The sequence below is a fragment of the Lontra canadensis genome, unplaced genomic scaffold (genome assembly GCF_010015895.1).
Source record: "Lontra canadensis isolate GAN:19392208 unplaced genomic scaffold, GSC_riverotter_1.0 scaffold5, whole genome shotgun sequence".
Taxonomy (NCBI): Eukaryota; Metazoa; Chordata; class Mammalia; order Carnivora; family Mustelidae; genus Lontra; species Lontra canadensis.
In genome coordinates this window covers 42,196,741-42,221,550 of record NW_022630999.1, presented here as the reverse complement: position 1 = coordinate 42,221,550, position 24,810 = coordinate 42,196,741, and the positions used below count along the sequence as shown (strand labels likewise).

At 35.3% G+C, this 24,810-nt stretch overlaps 1 protein-coding gene across 1 annotated transcript in view; it reads right to left on the bottom strand.

Moving 5' to 3' along the window:
• Nucleotides 1-24,810, bottom strand: part of ADAMTS19 (ADAM metallopeptidase with thrombospondin type 1 motif 19) — a 250,022-nt gene that overhangs the window by 98,152 nt on the left and 127,060 nt on the right. The window contains exons 9-10 of the mRNA XM_032851974.1: nt 12,345-12,485; nt 10,758-10,908 (exon numbers count right to left, since the gene is read on the bottom strand). Coding sequence (XP_032707865.1) covers nt 10,758-10,908; nt 12,345-12,485 — 292 coding nt within the window. The remainder of the gene's footprint in view (nt 1-10,757; nt 10,909-12,344; nt 12,486-24,810) is intronic.

Below are 24,810 nucleotides of genomic sequence, written 5' to 3'. Positions count from 1 at the left end.
AAGAGACTCTTAATCTCAGGAAACAAACTGAGGGTTGCTGCGGGTAGAGGAATACAGTGGATGGGTTATGGACATTGGGGAGGGTATGTGTTATGGTGAATGCTGTGAATTGTGTAAGACTGTTGATTCATAGACCTGTACCCCTGAAGCAAATAATACATTATATTTTAATTTTTTAAAAAGCATATAATAGGAATGTGGATTTTTACTCAAGTAGGATTTTTTAAATGTTTACATGAAAATACCATATATTTTAAATGAAATAATTTAAGTGGAACATTAGTTGTCCATATATAAAAATCATAAATTTTATCTTCAAAGATAATCTATATTCATATCTTTCTTTACAGTAAATAGTTACATTAAGATGTTCTGAAATTTATATCAAAATACAAAAGTCCTAGGGTACTGGGTGGCTCAGTTAAGTGGCTGCCTTTAGCTCATATCATGATACCAGTGTCCTGGGATCCAGCCCCACATTGGGCTTCCTGATTTGCGAGGAGTCTGCTTCTCCTTCTCCATCTCCCCCCTTGCTCCTGCTCTCACTCACTATCTTTGTCTGTCTGTCTCTCTCTCTAATATATAAAATCTTTAAAAAAATTTTTTAAATTAAAAAAATTTAAAAAAACTTAAGTGCACCCATATGGAAGTAACAATTAAATCTTTTACATGTAACTCCTTGTTCTACCACTTGTATTATCTTCCAAAATACAATTTCAATAACTTAAAATTTGGTAGTAAATGTAATTCAGTATGGAATAATATTATTAAAAACATGATTTTCCATTACAGAACATCATAGTACTTTCAAGGATAGAAGAGAAGAAAAAGGGGGAGAAGGGTATTTTAAAACACAGAAAACAAAGACTCTAAAGGAATAATAAAAAGCAGAAATCTAGTTCTTTGTAAAGAATAAAATTGAAAATTAAGAAAAAAAAAAAAGAGGGGCACCTGGGTGGCTCAGTGGGTTAAAGCCTCTGCCTTCGGGTCAGGTCATGATCTCAGGGTCCTGGGATCGGGCCCCGCATCAGGCTCTCTCCTCAGCAGGGAGCCTGCTTCCCCCCTTCTCTCTGCCTGCCTTTCTGCATACTTGTGGTCTCTGTCCGTCAAATAAATAATAAAATAAAATCTTTAAAAAAAAAAAAAGAAAGACAAAAGAGAAGGCAAAAAAAAAAAAAAAAACCCCACAAAAAACAAACAAACAAACCCACAACCCTTACTATTAGAATTAAATGAAGGTATAACTACAGATAATGTTAGGTTTCTACAAATAATATGATATAAACAGTTTTATGCCAATAAACTTGACAACTTATGACAACTTACATGAAATGAAAAGATATTTTAAAACCTTCCTAAAAACTTACAAACATGGACTCAAGAAGAAAAAAAGAAGCAGAGGTATTCTGTAAAAATAAAATAGTTAAAAGTGATTATTAAATATCTTCCCACAAAGTATACAGCTGGTCCAAAAACTAACAATCTTTCAAAAATTTAGTTTCTCATTTTATGTAAGTTCTCTAGAGAAGAGAAAAAGAAGGAACACTTTTAAATACCCTTAGGTACCCACACTAGACAGGGATTTCAAAAGATAATGAAAATAGTAATCTACCTAATTGATTAATCTAGACTTAAATACGCTAAGCAAGCTTTAACAGGCTGAATCCAGCAATGCATAAAAAAACGCAATGCCATGACCAAGTTGGGTTTTTCTTCAGAATGCAAGGTTACTGTAATATCAGAGATTTGATTAATGTAATCAAGTACATCGATAACTTTAAAATCTATGATTTCTGTACTTATGGTACAAAGCTTAAAATGTAATTCAATATCTATTCTTTAAAAAAAATCTTAGCACACCAGCCTTTGAAAAAAATGTCTTCACAATTACTGGACACCTATGAAACTCTACAACAAACAGTGTAAAAAAAAGTGAAATGTTGAAAAGTTTTCTTTTAAAATTCAGAAAATGGCAAAGATAGTATCTTGGCACCCACATCAGGAAATGAGTACATGGTGTATTCAAACTGGCAAGAGGAAAAAAAATAACTGTCAATATAAACTCCTGAACTCAGCTAAAATTTTATTCAAGACTGACAGTTAAATAAAGAGTCTTTCAAGGAAACAAAAACCGAGTATTTACCACCAACTGATCTGTTCAAAAGGAACTTCTAAATGATGTATTTCAAGAAGGAATATGATCTCATAGGAAAGGACTGAAAAACGACGGTGAGCGAAGAGACTGATAAAAATGAGGATAAAATCCAAGTAAATGTTGAATATGGAAAACAACAGTAATTGGATTTTAGCCAATGCTATAAAACTTCCTCAAAGTGGGAAAAGAAATACTAGAAATGCAGCTCATTTACATCTCAAAAGCTTTATCCTTCTACAGAGAAATTTTGACTCCTGGAAGTCAAATAAGCTTGACGTTTTCTCTTTTCCCTCCTCTACTCCAAAGATTCTTAGTGGCAGAAGTACCATGAGTAGTCTGAGTAGCAGACATGGGGAAAAACACAACCCAAGCTGAGCCAACCAATGAGGTGACAAGCTGCAAAGGACTCCTGAACAGAACACACCAGCAAGTGTGAAAGAAAGTCAAGGAGTGTGAAAAAACGTAGAAAAAGGAAGACTGTCAGGACGTAGTTAATGAAGCCCCAAAGAAAAGAAAAAGAATGTAAATAAAAAGGAACTCTTTGAAATATTAAAAAAAAATCCAGAAATCCCTAGTATGAAAGAGATAAAAAAATAAAAAGATTCTCCTTCTGCAAGGAGAATCTTGCCCATCCCCACAGATGGACCACCCTGTAAATTACAAACATCAACTGTGGGCAGAATACAAAAAGCCACCTCATACTCGTTCTGGAGAATGAACAGTGGTAAGGGAAGTTTTTAGGGGAGCCAAAGGGATAGAACAAACTGCGTTAAATACCTTTGCATTGTTGACCTGACTGTGGGCTGTGCTTATGGCTTGGCATTAAATGGCTAAAGCAACAGTGAGAAAGAGGCCATCTTTTTAGATCTGTAAAGACAGAAGCTGCTGTGGTGAAAGCTGTCAAAAACTCACAGGCCAGTCTGGACCCATACATCTGGAAAACACCCTCCCTGTAGGACAGATAAGGAAAAAGTGGACTGAAGATATGAGCTCTTGTCCACAGTAGGGAAGACAGATTTTCCAGTTTGAATCTAATGGTTAATATTCTGGGCATGTGGATGGAGTCGGGGAGAGGAGATACTCTTTAGAGGAATACAACAGAATCCAGAGTACCCGCAATAATGATCAGCAAACTTACAATGTAAAGTGCCGAAGAACACATGTTTTAGGCTTGTGACCATATGGTCTCCGTTGCAAGTACTCAACACCATCGCTGTAGCTTGAAGGTGGCCAGAGAGGACATAGGAACAAATGAAGGTGACTGTGTTCTAGTAAAACTTTATTTGCAAAAACAAGGAGCCAGCTCCCAGGCCACAGTTTGTATGTAATGGGTTAATGTACTCATATTGCAGAATAAAACATGCCCACACAAACGTTCATTTACAAATGATCAGAGTAGCCTTAATCATAATAGCTAACATCTCAGATGTCTACTAAGAGATGAGTTAATAAAGAAAATATGTTTAAATAAGAAAATAGTTAAATAAGTTAAATAAGAAATAGTTAATAAGTTAATAAGAAATAGTTAAATAAGTTAAATAAGAAAAAATAAGTTATCTACCAGTGTAATACTCATACCATGAGAGATAAAACTAATTCTTGATACACATAAAAGTGTATCAAGAATGTATGATTTTTGGATAGAGAGGGAAGTATCATTTCTCTATAAGAAAGTGGTAAAGGAGAAAAAAAGGAAAAATAGAATATAAATATGAAACACACAAAACAGACTGACAGAATAAAAATCCCAGATAAAACTAATTTAAATAAATGCAAAAATAAAAAATGTTAAATTAGCTGGTGAAAATACAGAAAAACCCCACAAAACTATTACCTTGGTTTAAACAGAAAAATAGAAAGTCTAGCTACTGCTTTACTCTAATAGACATTTCTAGATCTAGATCCACATACATAGTTATATTTATATCTGGAAAGGTTGAAGATATAGGTATGGAAAATAATAGCCAGCATAGAAGTTTTTACGCTAGACAAAACAGATTTTAAGGCACAAGTCATAAAAAGATGGAAAAGGAAAAAACAGATCAAGCAAATGAAAAACTGTGTGTATGTACCTAGTAATAAAAATCAACATTACATAATATTTCTCTGCATGAATAAATTTTTAAAAATCCAAAATGTCTCTGGTGCTAAAGAAATATTTAAGCTAAAGGAAAGGATAGGTACCATAAAAGAATTTAATCCCAAAGTTGGGAAGAATGTGTATAAGATGAAAAAACAAGGAAACAAACAAACAAAAAAATATAAACAACACAACCTTCATGGGAGAATTTGATGGATTTGTCCACCTCAAAATTAAGAGACAAAGGACAAAGTATAAAAAGTTAGCACACACACAACAAATACACCGTTGCTAAGACATAACGAATTTTCACCTAGACCATAGAAAGAACTGCAAATCAGCACAAAAAAAGCCAGAAAACTGAGAAATGGGTGAAAATGTAAATAGACAATTTACAAAGATGAAAACTTAAAAAAATTAAAGCCCATGTCAATAAAAGTCACGGGTTAAATGAGTTCTAGGAAAAGAAGCAGCTGGATTATGCAGTCAATTAAGTGGCCATGAAACTCATGTCCTCCCAGACGAGTCAGGGCTAAAACTCAAAGGATAAGATGAAGCATTGATTAGAATACAGCATATTCGGAATCATTTCCTTCAAGTTCTAGCCCACCATAGTTTTACTGATCTTATAGGAAGGAAGGACTTAAAACTTAACAACTTCTCAATCTTGACAAAATGTTTTATCAGTGATGCTTTCTTAGTTGCCCTAACAATTACTAGCCATTGAGGTTTACTTGATGTCACATCTTTTAAGGTCCAAATTCTTGTTGCCTCTGGAATTTCACAATGCCAAATCGGAGGATCAGATTTCTAGAATTCTTCATAAGATTCCTCATTTCAGTGCCAGCCTCTTCATTGGATCGAATGAGACGTTTTAGTAGTCCATTGTATTTGATATACCAATTCAATATAAGAAAAATGTGAAACTGGAACTTCCCTCGTTACTTTTTTAAGTCACCATATGATTTGATCAAAGTAGGAAGTTTTCTATATGATATAATATACATTCAATTCACTATGTGCCTACTCCAAAACCAAAGGCAGAGCCTTAGGTCTCCTGGAGGTCTTCAGATTTTTAGCACACTTCCTTCTCACAAAAAAAAAAAAAAAAAAAAAAAGCAACTCTCATGTAGTCACTCTTACTGTTTTAGGGAAACACCCATACCTCTGAATTCTGAGCCAGGGTAAGTTAGTTCAGGAAGCTACTCTAATGATTTGGTGCTTTTTCGAGCTGGCTCAGCCACAAGATGCTAGATGGCCTAGAAGTACCAATTGCTTAAGAATCAGGAACCAGCCATCATTAAGTCAGAAGAGTGAGATATTATTACTGGAGGTTGACTAGTTTCACAAGTCTAAACATTGTTTTTTATCTCAATAGATACCTATTCCTTTAAACACTGTGCAGACATTAAGTTATGATCCTAAGGGTAAATTTACATCATTAATTAGATCAGCATATACGTTATGTTGGAGTTTCTAGCGCTTGTGTATAACTATCTGTTTATACATATGGAAAACCATACTTCTTAGTTAATTCAAGTACTATGGACCAACTACCGTTTTCTCTAAGATTCTACCTGAGACAAACATTTTAATGAGTTGCTATGAATCCTCACTTCATGCAGCCTGATACTTACTTATAATTGATGGGAAATAGGATGATCATAGGATGCCTGATTAACTCACAAACAAGATGTGAAACATAAACCATCTGTCCTTATAGGCTGGTTTTTGTGTAAACACTGAGTTAATACTGAATAATATTGAGGTTATCCTCATGCTATCTTGATGTATGATATATCCAAGACTGACTATAGGTGAAAATTTAGAATCTTTATTCCATCATTCAGTTGATTCACTTCTTCATTTAACTAATATTTATTGAGCACTCTTTCAGGTGCCAGAGGGACAGTAATAAAAAGGACTGATAGATAATTTCTTCATTGTTACCAAGCCTGTCTTCTAAGAGACTTGTTTTGCTTGTAAATGTTGGATGACTAACTAGTAGATATGGTGACTCCATTGCATCCAAGTGTGTGGCTTAACTAGGAGAACTCTCCAAAGTCTACACTTCACAACTATTTCCCTCATACTTTTAAGTTATACCCCCTGACACTTGTAGGTTCAGGGATTTCAAGATAGTTCCAACTCACAGAGTACTAAATCTTGTGGGAAAAACAAGTCAATTACATATTCTCAGACTTCCTTTTACTCCCGCTTTCTTCTGCTTTTTCATTCCCACTTTGAAAATGTCCCAATTGAGCCTTCAGGATCTTGTTTTCTCTTGGTCCTATTCCCACCAACCAATGTCTTCAGAATTTTCTTTGTTGGTTTTTCCATATGTTCCTCATCTCCAAATACAGTAGTCAACAACTTCTCTGTCTCTCCTTTGTCATTTTTATCTAACACCTTTCCTAGCAGCTCTAGCTGGATGTTTAATGAGCATCTTAAACTTGAAACATGACTGAAATTTCATTCCAGAGCATTCTGTTTTCTCTTTCCATATTCCTCCTGACATAAATGCGCGGCCTGCTCTCTCACTGCCTTCAGATATCAAAATAAATGTCACCTTCTCCAGGAGGCCTTCCTAGATCACCCTATAGAAAAATAACATCATCCCCACCCTCCCAATCCCTGGTTTGACTCCCTATCTGTCTTATCTGGGTTTGCACCTTTCCAAAATACTTATTACCAACTAATGTGTTATAAATGTATTTGTTAAAATGTATGTATCAATGTTTTTGCCTGTTTTTTTGCAAAAAAAAAAAAAAAGTAAGTTTCATGAAAGGTGGGGTCTTTGTTTCCTGCTTTATTACTAGTGTACAGAACTGTGCTTGAAAAGTAGTTAGAACTCAAGAAATATCTATAAATCAGTGACTACATTTGTCTTCAATAGCTCTATTGGTTTAATTACTACACTCTGTACTCTGCACTAATTTGGAATTAAACTCGTGATTTTCAAGAGTTGTATCAGAAAATGATTGTGGAATTAGAGAAGTCCATTCTCTTAGCTCTAAGACTGAGAAAGATAATATAGTCCAACTTCTTATTCTACAGAGTGTGTCATAAAGAGAAAAAGGTTTTGACTAAAGTTACACAATGAATAAAAGGCAGAAACATTATTAAAGACTGGGTTCACGCCACTTCAACCAGCATTCTTCAATCAAACCATGACCCAGAGGTGTTGTTTTCCCACAGCAGTCCTATTCTTTCTGGTATTGTTTTAAGAATAATTTTTAATAAATATTATACACAGAAATAAAGAAAAAACTGATTTTATCAATAAAAATGTCACACACATAAAGCCTGAAGGTAAAAAAAGACTATTTCTAAATACCCAAAACTTTATTTTATTTACAAAATATCTAGTTTAAAACATAGCAACATCCTAGGACATTGAGAAATATAGATGTAAAATCCTGTAATAAACACATTTTCAGAGATAGAAGAAACTCCATGCAGGTAGGTTAGTGAGAAATAAAATACAGTAGAGTAAAATAACTTAGAAAAATAAAATAAATCAATTAAGATATTTAAACCTGATGATGCAGGTGCTATAGCAGAAGAAACAAATTCAGTTAAAACACAGGATATGATTTATTTATTTATTTATTTATTTTTGGAGAGAGATAGAGAAAGAGCAAGAATACATGTGATGGGGTGAGGGCAAAGAAGGGCAGAAGGAGAGGGAGAGAGACAATCTTAAGCAGGCTCCATGCTCAGTGCTGAACCCAAGGTAGAGCTTAAGATATCATGACCCTGAAATCATGACCTAAGCTGAAATCAAGAGTCCCACACTTAACCGACTATGTCACCCAGGTGTTGTGTGATCTGATCTATGATTTTAACCTTTAAAGAAGTTTGAGTTCCGTAAGAAGCAGTAGAGCACAGCAGTTACAATGTATTCCATTGTTTGGATCTGCACCTGACACTCCCTCCTGACACGACACGACACGTGTAAGAAGTTAACAGTTATTTAACTTCTATAGACCTCAAATTTTTTTTAAGATTTTATTTATTTATTTGACAGAGAGATTACAAGTAGGCAGAGAGGCAGGGAGAGAAAGAGGGAGGGAAGCAGGCTCTCTGCTGAGCAGAGAGCCCGATGTGGGCTCCCTGGATCCCAGGACCCTGGGATCATGACCTGAGCCAAAGGCAGAGGCTTAACCCACTGAGCCACCCAGGTGCACCAGGCCTCAAATTTTTATCTGTAAAACAGAACTGAGTAGTGAGTATGGCGTATAATATCTATAAGAATCAAATTAGATCATAACTATAAGTAATTAACGTACTATGTGGCATATATTTGAGAGTTCAAAATATTGTAGAATGTGTATTAGTACAGTTTAACTGCAATACAAAATAATTTCTAAAAGCTCTTAAATATAAATATTTGTGGGGGCTGCCTGGGTGGCTCAGTGGGTTAAGCCTCTGCCTTTGGCTCAGGTCATGATCCCAGGGTCCTGGAATCGAGTCCCACATCGGGCTCTCTGCTGGGCAGGGAGCCTGCTTCCTCCTCCCTCTCTCTCTCTCTCTCCCTCTCTGCCCACTTGTGATCTCTCTCTGTCAAACAGACAAAATCTTTAAAAAAAATTTGTGAAAAATAATCTAAAATTTACCAAAATCATGTTTGCAGTTGATCATTTGCAGAGTATTTCTAACATCTGGGGTACTTTACAAAACATGAAAATTTTACATTTATCGGTGTAATCAATTCTCTATACCACATGAACTGAAACTACAATGGTAAGCAGAAACAGCCTAGTCTGTTTTCCAAAACAATGCTAATTTCAGCATGTGGAAATGTACCTCAAAACATTCATTTTGCCATGAAGATTTAAGAAAGAGGACTATAACCCACTCTTTGATTGTATGAAGGCCCAGAATGAAAGCAGAGTGAATAAGAAGTTCAGGGTTGTATCCAGGCCAGATGTACAGAGCCAAGCTACCTACTGTTGAATCATCACACCTCATGCTAAGTTCCAAGGGCCCCATAGGTCTGCCACCAGATAAACCCTTGGGAACCAGGTCACAATCACACACATACACTAGCAATCCTTTTTTTTTTTTTTTTTTTAAAGGATTATACATCTATGTGTGTGAGAGAGAGGGGAAGGGCAGAGAGAGAATCTCAAGCAGAGAGAGAGAGAGGGAGGAGGAGCAGAGAGAGACAATCTCGAGCAGACTCCATGCTTAGCATGGATCCTGATGCGGGCCTTGATCTCACAACCTCAGATCAGGACCCGAGCCGAAAGCAAGATCGGCCGCCTAACTGACTGAGCCACCCAGACACACTGCCAACAATTCCTTTTGGAGTCCACTATTGCTAGATGGATTCTGTAGTCTACCCTTCCTTCGACATGTCACATTTAACCCAGCTCTAACTCCTCCATACATTCACTTATTTTAATCTAAAGTCACTCACTGAGTGCCCGCCATGTGCCAGCCACTGGGCTAGATGCTGGAGAAATTGCTCTCTGCCCTCCTGGAGCTTACCCACTGATGTGGGAAATGGATAAGAAGAAAATAACAAGTGAACAACTCCTTGGATAAAACTACAAAGAAGAGAGAGCATCAAATATTTCATATGCTGCATGCTTTTATTTTTTTACTTATAAAGGATTTGAACTATGCTGCTAGTACTCCAAAACAGCATTCTCTTCAACAAAGCCAAAGTCCTTTGAGGCAATCACAGAAACTTAGGTAGAATGAAATACAGCTACCAACTTACTCTAAGCATGACTATCAGTATATTCCTGCAATACAAAGTGTGTGTGTGCGTGTGCGTGTGTGTGTGTGTGTGTGTTGAGAAAAGGTGGGAATAGATGGGAGGTTAGGGGATGGGCAGCCAAAAGAAAGAAGGGAAAGTAAGAAGAGCTAAAATTCTTACATCAGTCAAGAAGGTCATTTTGGTCAATCTTTCAGACTTCATATTTTCTATACTGCTACCACTGGGCTCTTTGAGTAATTAGTGACCATTTGAATATTAATACATTGCTTAACAGCATGTATCTTACCCCACATATTTACCCCTTTCCTGTAGTTTAGCTATTTAAAAATGTACTCTCTAGTTTTTGTCCTGGTAGAACATATTTTTAACATTTTATTTCCAGGGTTAAAAGATAAAAGTTTTCCTCTGCAATTACATGTTCATGTATCATTTTTGGTATATTTTTATCTGGTTCCCTAGCATGTAAGAAAGGAAGAGCTTTAAAACTGAAGCACTGAACTGGCACAGTAGAAATATTTCCCCGGCTTCAGTGCCATTTTTAAAATTGAAATTCTTGGGTCATTCCTTCCTGACTTAGATTAAATGTCCACACCTTATTTCTATCACTTCCAAAGTGCCAGGGGAAAAATTGCAGTAATCTTTTCTTAGAAAATCTCTCTTTCCAAGATTGGGGTGCTCTCCAAATAGCCACAAACTCTGAAATAAAGTAATCTTTCCCACTTCCAGTCAATGCTTCTAAACAATGAATGTGAACATACACTTAAACAATCACATCTGGACACAACCCTTACCTGCATCTCTTGACAAAAGGAAGCCAATGGCCCAAAGAGAATCTGACATTGCTCGTCAGCAGTATATGTCATCCCTGGCAACTTGGAGGGAACCATCACGGAATTGACACTCTGGGGGTTTGTCTGTAGCAAGCAGTTACTGGCCTTTGACCTGGCAATACACACATACGTGTAAAATTTTGAATTTCATGTAAAAACTTGTTATAATTAGCATAGCAACAGGAAACAATTTTATAACGTTAAAAATATGTTCTTACTTTGATTTATAAGTTCTACTGAATATTCATAGAAAGCATGCCCATATGAGAATCATTTATGTACAACTATGTAAGATAATTCTAATAATAATAATAGTCAAGTTAACAGAATGTTTTGGATTATAAAGTTCTTTCATAGGGATTAATTCAGCTAATCTATATAACATGGTAAAGTGGTTATTACCATACATACTTATAAGATGAGGAAACAGACTTGGAGAGTAACTTGCTCAAAAATAATGTATAAAGGTAAGAAATCAATTATATTTGGGGACTAAGAGAATATATGGAAGGCTCTGTCAAGTGAGTATTAACTATAGATATTTCAGTACTTGACATTGTAATACAACTTTCATTTACGAGGTGACATTTAATTTTATCATGCATCTGATTCTTGTGAAGACCACCATACAAAATCACTTATGTTCCTTAGGAACTACTCAAGGGTTACTGTTGCAGTGAGGTGGTGAGTTCACATACTACACGTTCTGTATACTGTTCTCTACACCATCACAGAATGTCCAGCATATAGCTCACACCAGAGTTGTGGTAAGGCAGAAAACATTATGTTTTGGTGGATTTTAATATTCATTGAACAGAAAAAATAGGCTTGCCAACTGAAATGGTGTGGAAACCTGAATAAGATTTATCTCTATAGTGAACTTGGCTAGCTAGGTGCCTCTATCTCTATCTTCATGAGACTTGCAGATACTTGAAGCATCTCTCACTCACTAGCTACTTTGTATATCATGTACTGTTTCAGCTGCTCCTTTATTACCAAAGGGATAAGTAAATAACAGGGGGTTTAAAATGAAAATTAGAACAATAATAATATTTTTCATTTCTTTTTCCAACCAGAGAGAAACTGCTCCTGCTGTTGAAAGTGGGGAAGAAGAAAATGAGGACAATTAAAATGGTGACAACAATGTGTTAATGAAAAAAAATCAGTTTAGAAGTATCACAATGAAAGGGTGGAGCTTTTGTTAAAGAGGTTCTTTGTGATAACAGATGTGCTGAATGATGAGCAATGAGAACATTTCCAATGGGAAATTTTGAAGAGGCAATTAAATACTGTGACAGATAATTTTCCAACCTTACAAATTGCCTTGCTCATTCTTTTATAAGAAAATGTGGAAACTAAGAAGCAGATGGGTTAAATAATATGTTCCAATTCACACTATGAGTCAGTGGAAGAGCCACTGTTGGAACAGACTGCCTTGATCCCTAATCTGGTGTCCTTTCCACTCTACTGTGCCACCTTCCTTCATTGGTAGCAGAAGCAGGCACATGTAAACATTGACAATACAACAATGGTAAATGACCTTTGTACCTTAGAAATCTTTCCAAATCTTCCTTGCTACATCGGGACCATGAAACATCACCAAGATTTTGTCCTTTAATCCATTCACCAGACATGATATGAAGACCATCAGCACATGATGGGTGGTCATTGTCATGATTAATGCCCATGCTGATTCAGAATATAATTAAAATAAAAAAAATTACATTAGATAAATATATTTTAACTTTTATAATGGCAATAAAATAACAGATAAATACTTAAAATAATGGGAGATGAATTAGTTCTAAAGATCAAAAATAAAATTAGGTTGCAGATTGATTTTTTAAAAATTTTGTTATTTTGTTAAACGTAAATATTTTTATTTAGTAAAAAACATTTTCCCAGTCAATCTGGTAAATAACATGTTTAGTCACCTCTGTCAAAATGATCTGGAGAGAAAATTTTCAGAGAAGTATATATGAAACACAGAAATAGTTTAAGTTTCTAGTCAACCATACAAGATTCTCGTTTTTGCCCAGAGATCCTTTATTCATACCTTCTATCAAATCTGAAACCACATTAAAACTATTATTTTCCCCATCTGCTTCATTAGACAGTCTTCTTCCAATATAACACAAACTGTCCCTGGGGAACTTTCCCATTCCTGGCCATCTTTATTTTTTCTAGTGAATCTTGAATCTGTTGCTTTAAGTTGAAACTCTATTTAAAAATCTGACTTTTCTCCAAATGGTGTAATAGGAGAACATTAAATTCATTATGTGGAAAACTGCCATATTTTCTCTTTCAAACCTCTACTTCTGTATTCTCTTTTTCTTTCACTCTCTTCTTTGTGCCTTCACTTGCCCCTCAGTCTGCCAAATCAAAAACCTTCAGGTGATTTATCCCTTCTCTCAGATCATCCCCCAGGCTATTTTATTTACTCTTGTGTGAGAGGGCAAGCCCTGCCAGTTCTACTTCCTAAACATTTCTCTCATCTGTCACCTCCTTCCAATTCCTTTGTTACTATTAAAAAGGATTATAAAGTATTTAGTCTCAACAATTTTTACAGCATTATTGGGTTCCGTGCCTCTAAACTTTACCAACATTCTTTTTTCCTACTCTGCCTCAGTGAAGTCTATTTAAAACACAATCCACTGCCATGCCTCGACTTCCCCATTACCTGTATGGCACCTCCCAGCTCTCTAACATGGTACAAAGTCTCTTTGTCTTGTTCCAAATCCTTTACTGCATTTTCTTTTCAGCAAATGATTTCTAGTGTCCCAAACAGTATATTCTTTTATTATTTTACAATTGTCATTTAGCATTTTCTGTGTCACACACCATACAAAGGGATTTATAAGTGTGAATTAAATGACTCTCTAAGGTAGGGACTGTTAAAACCCCATTTTTGCTGATGAGAAATAAATTTCCCAAGGTTCTACAGTGAGAGAGTGGAAAGTGGGGATGTCTGAAGCGAGATGGCTGGCTCTAGAATCATGGGACTGGCCGTGACACAGTTGGCATGGACAAATTCCACTCCCTCTCCTGCCCTGTCCAAAGTGCCTCTCCTTCAATGCCTTTGCCTGGATAAATTCTACTTGATCTTCAAGGATACTGTCAATCACCCTCATGAGGTTTTCTTTCACTGACTTCCATCATATGTATGTGTGCTCTTTGTCCTACCATTGGATTCTGTGAACAACATTGAGAGAGCATTTTCTATGTTGCATTATCCATTTTAACTTCTGGTTAATGCTACAACTACTTCAGGGCAAGAATTTGCTCATCTCTTTAAGATCCTGGCATACTGGAATGATACTCTATAAACTGACTTAGATTCTGAATCAAGTCACCAGATAGAACCACTTCTATTGCAGGACAACATTCATATAATCTCCACTGAATTCTTATAATGAAGGTTAATAGTGAAGACACAGGAAGAGGAAAGATTCAGTTTTGTAAAAGCCAAGTTTGAAATAATGGCAGGATAGTCAAGGGTTCCCTTTTCTCATTCTGTATGATGTAGATAATAAAATAGTCTTTCATAATAAAAATAGCAAATAGCTAAAATAACTACATTATATTTTAAAATGCTAATAAAAGAATTATTATAAAAGCTGCCAAGGGACATCACAACTGGACTACCTATGTGTTCTCAAATCAAAATAAGAATTTTCATGACAATCAAATTGCTTTTTCATTGAGATAAATTAAAACTTTGAATCAAAATTGTTATACTGATTATGTTTTTTGAAAGAAGAAAATGATATGGCTAGAATAGTAATTAATTTCTGAGTTAAAAATAATGAATGAGGAAATCACTGTGTTTGCTAACTTCTGAAGACTCCCAAAATTCTGGTCTAAATAAAACTATAAATACATGACTGGATATCATTTTCCATATTTTCGTGTTAGAAAAATTCAGTTCTAGGTTGAACCATATTTTTCACTCCTATTCTAATTAATGTCTTTAAATATGATCTGTATCAACACACATTAATATGATGACTGACAGATTAGGAAGCTAAATTTTTTCATACCTTGACAATAAAGAGGAAAAGTAAGAGATGATATGGAGTAGGTATGGACCAGTTTAGTTACTGAGAGGCATGGTGAAAGATGTTGAAGTTGAAAGAGATGTAAATTCTGTATCTCCCATCCCCTTATTCATGGAACTTGAAACAAGCAAATAATAACAAAGAAATAAATGTGCCTCAGTTTCCTCACTTATGAAGTATACTTTCCTAACTGGTTGTTAGGGAAATTACATGAGGATGATGTAAAATGCCTGCACAGTGCCTGGAATACAGTAGGAAGCCATGATGATTCTTTTTATGGGGACAAGAAATCAGAGAAATCTCATCATTCTTACTTGTCAAAAAGCACAAAAAGGTAAACATAATGATGTGCAATTTGCGGTATTTGTGGAAGTTGCTTTGCAGGAAGTTGTAGACTTAAAAGAAAACCAAATAAAGAATAACGGCAAGAATTTGTTTTGCTCTGATGTTAAAATAAGAAAATGCAGAGGTGCATGGGTGGTTCAGTCGGTTAAGCATCTGCCTTCAGCTCAGGTCATGGTCCTGGGGTCCTGGGATCAAACCCAGTGTCAGGCTCCCTGCTTAGCAGGGAGCCTGCTTCTCCCTCTCCTTCTGCCTGCCCTTCTGCCTACTTGTACTGTGTGTGTGTGTGTGTGTGTGTGTGTGTGTGTGTGAAATAAATAAATAAAATCTTCCCCCCCAAAAAAAAGAAACTGTAAACGAGGTAGAATCTCACAAATTGAATAAAATGCCTTAATGCATTTCTAACAGTATGGCTCCGATGCAGTCCTTGCCAAGATCACCATGTCACCTCCACCAGGGAGGAATTCTGGCTGCAGCACACGTTGCTGGGTGACCCTGTTTTATCAACAGCCACTTGCCCCTTGGAACATGCTCAGCTCTTCCATCTGTGGTGGTACAGTCTTTCAAACCGTACACAAATACTATTACTTCTGAAAGGCAACTGGTCTTTTTCAGAAACAATAAAACTTCTTAAATAATATGTCCATTTGAGAGAAGGAGAGGTTTTGTTTCCAAGACTTAGCAATTTGGACATTTTCCCAAAGTAGTATAACGTGATTTTCCAAATTGGAAAGATGACAACTTCTCATCCAGATGATCATTTTCCTTTTGGGATCCTGATTCTCATGTAAGCAATTAGCTCTAGCCATGGAGAGATGGGATGATTCAAACATTGTTTACCATTAGTTCAATTTTCCTAAAGCTATTTAACTTGTAACATAGAAGATTATCATTAAACTGGGATGGGCATCTTTTTTTTTTTTTTTAACCACACATCTGGAACTATCCGGAAACACTGCTTAGTTCCGATTCTACAGATTTGAAATAAAATAAACTGTGAACTTTTATCTGTACCAGTCACTGTATTAATCATTTATGATGATCATATCACTTAATCCTCACAATATCCCCATTGGGTTTCTATTATCATGACTTCTATTCTCTACATGAAGAATGTGCAGAGGTTAATGGTGGAGTTGGGACTCAGAGCCAGGCAGTCTGATGGTCAAGCAGAGAGATCTCTAGACAACCAAACTATAGTGGATCAAAACTTTCCATTTATGCGTACGATTTATTTTTTGTTTCCTGAATAATTTTAAATGTCTACTCTCTGTTAGCAGAAATACACCTCCACATATATAGTTCTAAAACCAAGTCACATGCATTATATGGAAAATATTCTAAAAGTAAGACATTAGCAACACCTCTCCTTGTACTGTGCAACTGAGCTACATTTTAATAATCTCAGTTTAAATTCATTTTGACAAAGAGCCTTGGGCAAATAAACTCTCCACTAACATTGTACATGGTTGTCAAGTCAACTGAAAAAATATTTTTATCTTATAAAACTTCTCAACTTGTTTAAAAGTCACTGCCAGGAAGTTTTGTGATATCCTGCGGAAAGCTGGAGAAACATTTGGATTTTGAAGATGGTCCCTTTTGATGTTTAAAGAGTTAGAAAGGAGAACATTTATGAACTCACTCACATATTTTACATAATTCAGAAAGGATCAGATTTGTAAACAGTAGTTCTTTAGAAGAGTAAACTTTTTTGTGTTAAATATATTAAATAATTTGTCATGAGGTATTATTTCACACCAAAAGTCCATATATCATAAGGAAAATTTTATTTTTAAAAAAGAAACAAACTGTCACAATGTCTAAGTGGAACTGTATTCTATTTCCAAGAAATGACAATTTCATACAATTCTGTGGCTGCGTCTGGTGTAAGTTCACTGCTTATGGGAAAAAAAATCCAAATATGTTTATTACTTTTTAGATTTTAAATAATTTTAATCATTTAAAGTTCATTCTTCATTAAACAATTAAATATGTACCACTGTTGGAGGTCAAAAGTCAAAGCAAAGCAAGCTGGCAACAGTTAAAATTTAAAAAAAAAAAAAAAAAAAGGAGAGATACCAAAAGAGGGATTCCTTTTGATTTTACTGTACATTCTAAGCCAGGTTTATCTAGGAACTGGACAAATACTTGTTGAAAATGTGCTGTATGCTGGGTCCTATACCAAGTTGGGTTCATAAAAATTAGTATTAATGATCCAGTTCCTACCCTCAAGGAGTTTACCATCTATTGGGGTTAGGACACAATATCCTTTGCTCTTAGGAAGTGAACACATGCCTGGATCCTGTTAGTTCTGTATTCCTTAAAGCTCTCCCACCTATCCCACCCTTTCCATAACTAATTATATCAACCAAGACAAGCGCTAATTCTCACTTCTGGACTCTTGTAATGTTTGACTGACCTCGTGCCTCTTAACTTCTTGCTTTATTAAACCATGCCTTAATTGCCTTAGCTTGTTATGAATATATTAATATAAAAACTAGTTTCCTAGGCAATTTTTTTTAAGATAGAGAGAGGGTGAATGGGGGAGGGGAGAGGAGAAAGAGAGAATCTTAAGGAGACTCCCCACTGAGTGCCAAGCCTGAAGACGGGCTCATTCTCATGACCCTGAGATCATGACTCTAGCCGAAACCAAGAGTTAGATGCCGAACCCACTGAACCACCCGGGTACCACCTGCCTCCATGCAAAATATTTTAATATTCCTTGGCAAGCAGTGATACTGAAAATGGGAATAATGAAACACGTACATCAAAATCCTAGGGCATGCTGATGTTGGGTTAGTTAAAATGCAGAGTTCTGGGTCCTGCCACAGTGGATTGAAAGAGACTATCTAGAGATAAGGCCTAAGAAATTATTTTTTAATTTACTTTATAGATGATGCTTACTCAAAATTATAAGAAGCCATGATCTGTAGGACAAAAACCCAAGCTTTTATCTTATTTTTCAAGTGATCTGTAAACTGACTTCAATCTAATTTTCACTGGAACAGTCATTTTGTACAGTCCCTTCTTAACAGAATGCTTCCCCCAGATTATCTATATTTACAAATGCAACCCAGATTTTAAGACCTTCTTGCTGTATAAAGGGGCCTTCAATAAATTCTAGCATATATTTCCCACGATTGTTAACTTCGGTGGTTTTCAAATATATGGCAGGTGTACATATCAGAACTACCTTCAATTTCTGGCAAATTCTAAGTAATACATATAAACTCTCACCATCTAGAATTTAAGTGTTTGGACAACAAGAATTTTTGACATTAAATAAATGTCTACAGACTTACCAGCTGATAGCGAATCATAGAAGCAACTGAATAGTCTGTAAATTTGACAGCAAGTTGAAACTAATGTGGCCTCCTCCTAACTTAGAGGAATTATAAGCCTGAAAAGTCTACAGATGTTCTGCTCAAGGAAGGTTGCTTGCCTGGCCCTGGACCACACATTTGCCAGGATACATTAGAGAAATGCAAACAGAAAGCCAATTCTTATAAGACCATTCATTAGCTGGGTGATTTTTTCCCTTCTTCCACCTACTCACTCTGACATCCAAACCTACATTTGGAGAGAGTCTGTTGCGGGAATGCTGCCACATCTGTACTGGCTGAAGTCCCATTATGATTATTAACTTGGACAAACTACTTATTACTCTAACTGGTATCATTGTCTAAACAATGGATCAAATACAAAAGCTATGTTAGTGATCTACAAGGGTCTCCATAATAACCTCACTTCCTGCCAACCCAGTAAGAATTCTGAAGAATATGAAATCAGTTCCTTGAATGAAGAGAGACATATATGGCCAATGGGAGTCAAAGATCTCCTTTTTACATTACAGCATTTATAGAAATAAACACACTACTTCTAATTATTATTATTATTCATGCACTCTGTATTATGTGTCAGCCACTATTCCATGCAATTAAAGCATGAACAATTGAACAATGAACCTTGAAAAGAAAACTTATCCAAATTGTAGGGATGAAGAAAATTAGTACAGACACATTGACTTACCTCAAGTTTATTCAGTGAGTAGCTGGCATGACAAGAATTCAAGCCCAGGTCTATTTCTCTAATATATTTTCCCTAGCACTTGCCCATTAAGTAGTATCTAACCTTAGCCAAGGCATGTAGAGGTAGCCACAGGAAGTAGCCACAGGAAGATACTTGTGACTTCTGCTATAGGGAATCCTAAAAGGTGTGGTAAAGGATACAATATAGTTACATGTGGCCACTAACAATTTTAGTAGGTCAAGGAACATTAATTAAAGAATAATTAAACTTGAACATTTTAAGGAGCAATGGATTTCTAGGGGTAATTAAGGGTATAGTTTTTGTCTTTTATTATTACAGTAATTTGTTATTGGTTACTGTTATTCCCATCCTAATAATCCTAGATTATGATGTAATGCCTTTATCTTCATTTCTCATTTACTCTTTACTGTTTGTTTACTGATCCTTTAGAATATATCCTCTCTTTCTTATGGTAGATGCACATTAATGTAGAATGAAAAGCAAAATTTTTACTCCCTTCTGAAAGGTACTCTTCTGGCAAGCAGAGAGAGATTAGCCAAATTTTGGTTTGATAGGGTGTCTCCTAGGACATATGCTAGCTTCTTACTGAATTAGCAGAATGGAATATTACTCAGCCATCAGAAAGGGTGAATACCCAACTTTTGCATCCACTTGGATGGGACTGGAGATTATGCTGAGTGAAATAAGTAAAACACAGAAAGTCAGTCATCATATGGTTTCACTTATTTGTGGAACATGAGGAATAGCATGGAGGACATTAGGAGAAGGAAGGAGAAAATGAAGGGGAGCGGATTCAGAGAGGGAGATGAACCATGAGAGACTATGGACTCTGGGAACAAAATGAGGGTTTTAGAGGGGAGGGGAATGAAGGGATGAGTCAGTTTGGTGATGGGTGTTAAGGAGGGCACAGATTGCATTGAGCACTGGGTGTTATATGCAAACAATGAATCATAGAACACTCCATCAAAAACTAACAATGTACTGTATGGTGACAATACATAGCATAGCAGTACATACATAGCAGTACATAACACAATAAAAATATTAAAAAAAAAGAATTAGCAGAATTTTAGATTAAATAATCAAAATAGCTAAAAGTGCTGGATTTGGCCCTTCCAAGTCCACAACTTCAGGACTTACACGAAATAGATGGAGAGGCCTGTACCCATACTTCAAGGTAGACTCATCATAACTGGCATATAATATAACTATTGCATTTCCACATAGTTAATTTTATATAGGAATACAAAATATCATCAGGTACTAAAACTATTTTGCCATATTTATATTTATATAGTTATAAAACTACACATTTTTTCCTCTCAGTTAAGGCAACTGCATTCCTTGACCCAAACTAATTCTCCTTTTCTACTTTTGGAACTCAACTATCCTCTACTTTGAATTTCAAGAGGACTGCTCAAGAGACGAGTAGTTGTACAACAAAAGTTTACACATTCAAACACATGTTTGAGTTCCCATGTTGTACAACGCACTCAACACTGTGAGGAGAAAAAAAAATGTATCAGACAGTATGTCTATTTTTCACAGAGACTGCTGCTCTGTAAGATATGTGTGTAGGGGTTTGTAAATATCAGTACAAACCAATATCGATTAGAAATTAAGTGGTATTTACAATTAACAGTACAAAGGAGCTAAAAAAGGAAATATATTTCCAGCCAGACTTTTAGGTCTAATTTCAGAAAAAGTGATAGCTTTTGCCTTGTCCATTAACAGATAAGTAAAGTTGCAAGAGATATAAATCAGCGGGACTGGGAGTTGAAATAAGAAAAACGCATTAAGAAAGAAAGTTTGAAAGTTATGGATCATTTACATTCATGATATAGAGAAGTGGATTATACATTGAGAAAAGTAGACTGTGACCACTATAAAACCCATGAATCTAAGGCAAAGGAATTTGGAGTTCACTTATTTGGAGGAAAAGGGCAATAAAGATTTCTAAACTAATGGGTGAGACAGATCCGAAAGATAAAGCACTACAGTGTAAAGACCAAGGAAGCACGTATTGCAATAGTCCAAGCCTGGAAGAAGGACAGAAGAAGTAACAGAGAGATGGATAGCTTTCATTTGAAAAATGAGTAGAATTTGGCAACTGATTATGAGAGGAATTAAAGGGAGAAAGAATTAAACATGTTGCAGATGTCTCAGCTGAAGAACTGATAGCTGATGCCAGTAACAGAAATGCAGATGTCTGAAGAAACAGGTTTATAACCTGGTCCTACCCTTGGTTCTATTCCAGGCATAGTTTCCAGCAGAGTATATAAGCAAATGTCATTGATTTCAAAGCCTTGTTAGTTCACAAGACACCTGTATTCTTGGTACTCTGGCAATACTTAAAACTTCAGCAGGTGCCCCAAATATTTATTGCCTTCAAGGAGCTAACTTTGTATATTTATTGCCTCATTATTCTCCCAGTTCTGAACAAACTCCTGAATTGCCAACTTGGTGGAAAAGCCGTGGCTCCACGCCAAAGTTCAGTAATAGCGATTAGTCTTTCCCACTGGTTCAACAAGTAAAACAAAACCCAAAAACACATAAGCATTTTTTTGGCCATATCAAAAAATGTTCTGTGTTTTTATAATGAGATGATTTATAATTTCCCCTAACTTACGTAATTTTATCCACTCAACAGCTCTGCAAAGTAGGCAATCTAATGGCCACATGAAAGGTTTAATCAGTAAATAAATGATATATGCTTAATGCACTTTCAACTTAACAAAATACTTAACTCTGCTAGAGCTTTTTTATTTTCTTGACACTGTTACAAGTATAAGGCATCATAAATGTGTTAAAATCAAATCACAAAATGGTGTCACATACCAATCTCAAGATAAAGAGTTTTGTCCACAACCTTATGATCCCTGGACTATTTAAAAATACAACATACCTTAAAAGGGCATTCTCTATGTATAGGAAAAGAAAGTACTGAGCCATCAGATATTAATTGCCAAAAAATAAGTATTGTTTTATTAATGTAAAACAGTGACCATTTTCAACTCTTTATGATTATTTTAATAGGCTGCATATTTTTTAAGTAATGGACCCAACTTCAGCTACTCAGAAAAAGGTGAGATGTTCAACTATTCTAGCCAGCAAAGAAACACAAATACAATTCAATTAGAATTTTAAAACTTGTTATACTTAAAGCTGGCAAAAGGAGCTGAAAATGTAGGCACAAGCAGTCCTCTAAATCTGGAGAACTACTGCCACATGGCCTCCAAAAATAGTGCACCACTTCCTACTCCTCTCAAAAACGTATAAGAATATCTGTTTCCCCACACATTGCAACGCTCTACACTACACTCACTTACACTGTTATCAAAATATTGCTTAACAGCTCTTTATCGAGCACATAGGAAGGGTGTCAGACAATGTTAAATAACAACAGCCACAAAAAAGAACAGAAACAAAAAACCAAACCAAAACAAGACACAGCCCCTGTCCTTGGGAACCACAATCTAATTAGACACTGAGAGATCAAATAATGAGATAAAGATAATGTAAACCTACAACAGTGAAAAAATTAGGAATAAAAACTACAGAGAGCTTATGAGAACATATGTTAAGAGATTTAACCTATCCATAGAGTACTTTTTTGTGAAGAAATGATCTGAGAGAAAGTAAGAAAATGGGGTAGAAGGCAGGAAGAGTTTCCCTGCCAAAGGAAAGAAATGGTCCTTATAGTTGAAGTAAATATGGATTAATCTATAGATTTATGTGATCTGACAGGTGAAAGGGGAACTGCTATTCTGAACTGGCATTCTATGAATGATGCTAAGTTTTTGTTTGTTTTAAAGCCATGGAGAGATCCCCTTGAGCTGTGTGGTGCCATTTTTTTTCTAATGGGGCTTTTGTCACTTTTTGAATTGTAAGAGCTCTATAATACTAAGGAAAATACTTCCAAATTGCAAATACTTGCACTGATGGCAATTTATCTTCTGACCATCATGTTTCTTCCCTTGCAATGATGTTTGAGTTGTTAATTTTATGTGACTTTTCCTTCAATATTTCTAGATTTCATATCTAGAGTGACAGACATTCCCTACTAAAAGACAAAAAAAGAAAAGCCAACAAAATGAAAAACATCAATGTATGCAATCATTTTCATGTGTTTTGATGTAATATATAATGTATAGAATTAGATTCCTGTTATATCTATATACTTTTTTTTTTTTTTTGAGAGAGAGAGACAGAGTGCACGTGTTTGTGGGGAGATTGGAGAAGCAGAGAGGTGGAGGGAAAGAGAAAATCTTAGGCAGTCTCCATGACCAGCATGGAACCCAAAGGAGGGGGGGCTCAATTTCATGATCCTGAAATCATGACCTGAAATCAAAAGTTGGACACTTCACCAACTGAGTCACTCAGGCACCCCAGATTCCTGTTATTTATTTTTACTGAATGATTTATTTCTTTCCACTGATTATAGGTGCAGCTTTTATTATATGCTACATTTCTACATCTTTTCCTACCTATAAGTTTATTTTTTTTACTCTCTCTTCCATTGACTTATTTCTTTATTCAAGCACTAACACAAACTGTTTTACCTATTATGAAATGTATTAGTATCTGGGAGAGTTCACCCTTCTCCTCCCCATTTTTTTTTTTCTTTTTTAACAACAAGTTTCTTGTGTTGATCTACATGGGATATACAGCTGGTATTTCTAATTACAAAAAAAAAAAAAAAGAAAGAAAATTTTAAGGGCATTTTTGGGCAGGTCACATTAAATTTATATATAGATAATTGTCATTTTATAATATTGACTGCTCCTATCCTAAACCTGAAAATGTCTTTCCATTTATTTAAACCACTTTTATGACTCTCTGTGTGGATATAAATTCTTCTTTTTAGAAGTCTTGTACATTCCTCTGTATTTTCCTAAGTATTTTATCTTTTTTTAATTTTTTATTTTATCTTTTGCAATCTTTAATATAAATGGATTTTTTTTCTTTCTTTATAGTGTCCAAGTGGCTGCTGCTTATGTACTGAAAAGCAAAAATTTTTATATATTTTTGTAACAGGCCAAAAAAATTCTCTTGTTCTAATAGGACATTTTTTAAATAGGTTGTCTTGAGTTTCCCAATTACACAAATAATGCTCATTTTGCCATTTCTTTCTAGTTTTAATTTTCTTTTAAAACTATGAAATATTTTCAGAAAACAAGTGTGTGTTATATATACATTTACACATAATATATATATTTGTGTGTGTGTATACATGTTATGTAGTCTAATACAACTTAAGCATTAAGGGAAACCATCACACAAATAAAAAATCTTAACAATGTGATCAATTCTAAGATCCATGTCAAATCTTTCAATCAGGTCTTGTGTTTCTGCCTTCAAAAGAAGGCCCAAAGTATTTACTGTTTTAGAAATCATTTCAATCCTAAAGTCCTAAATATAGTGTCATATATTTTCTCTTAAAAGTCTTATCTGTGACATATCAGTGTTTATTTTATCCAGAATTTATTTTTATAAGTAATCTGAAGGTTCCAATTTCATTTTTATATGTGCAGTAAACTAATTACATCATCGTGTTTTTCTGA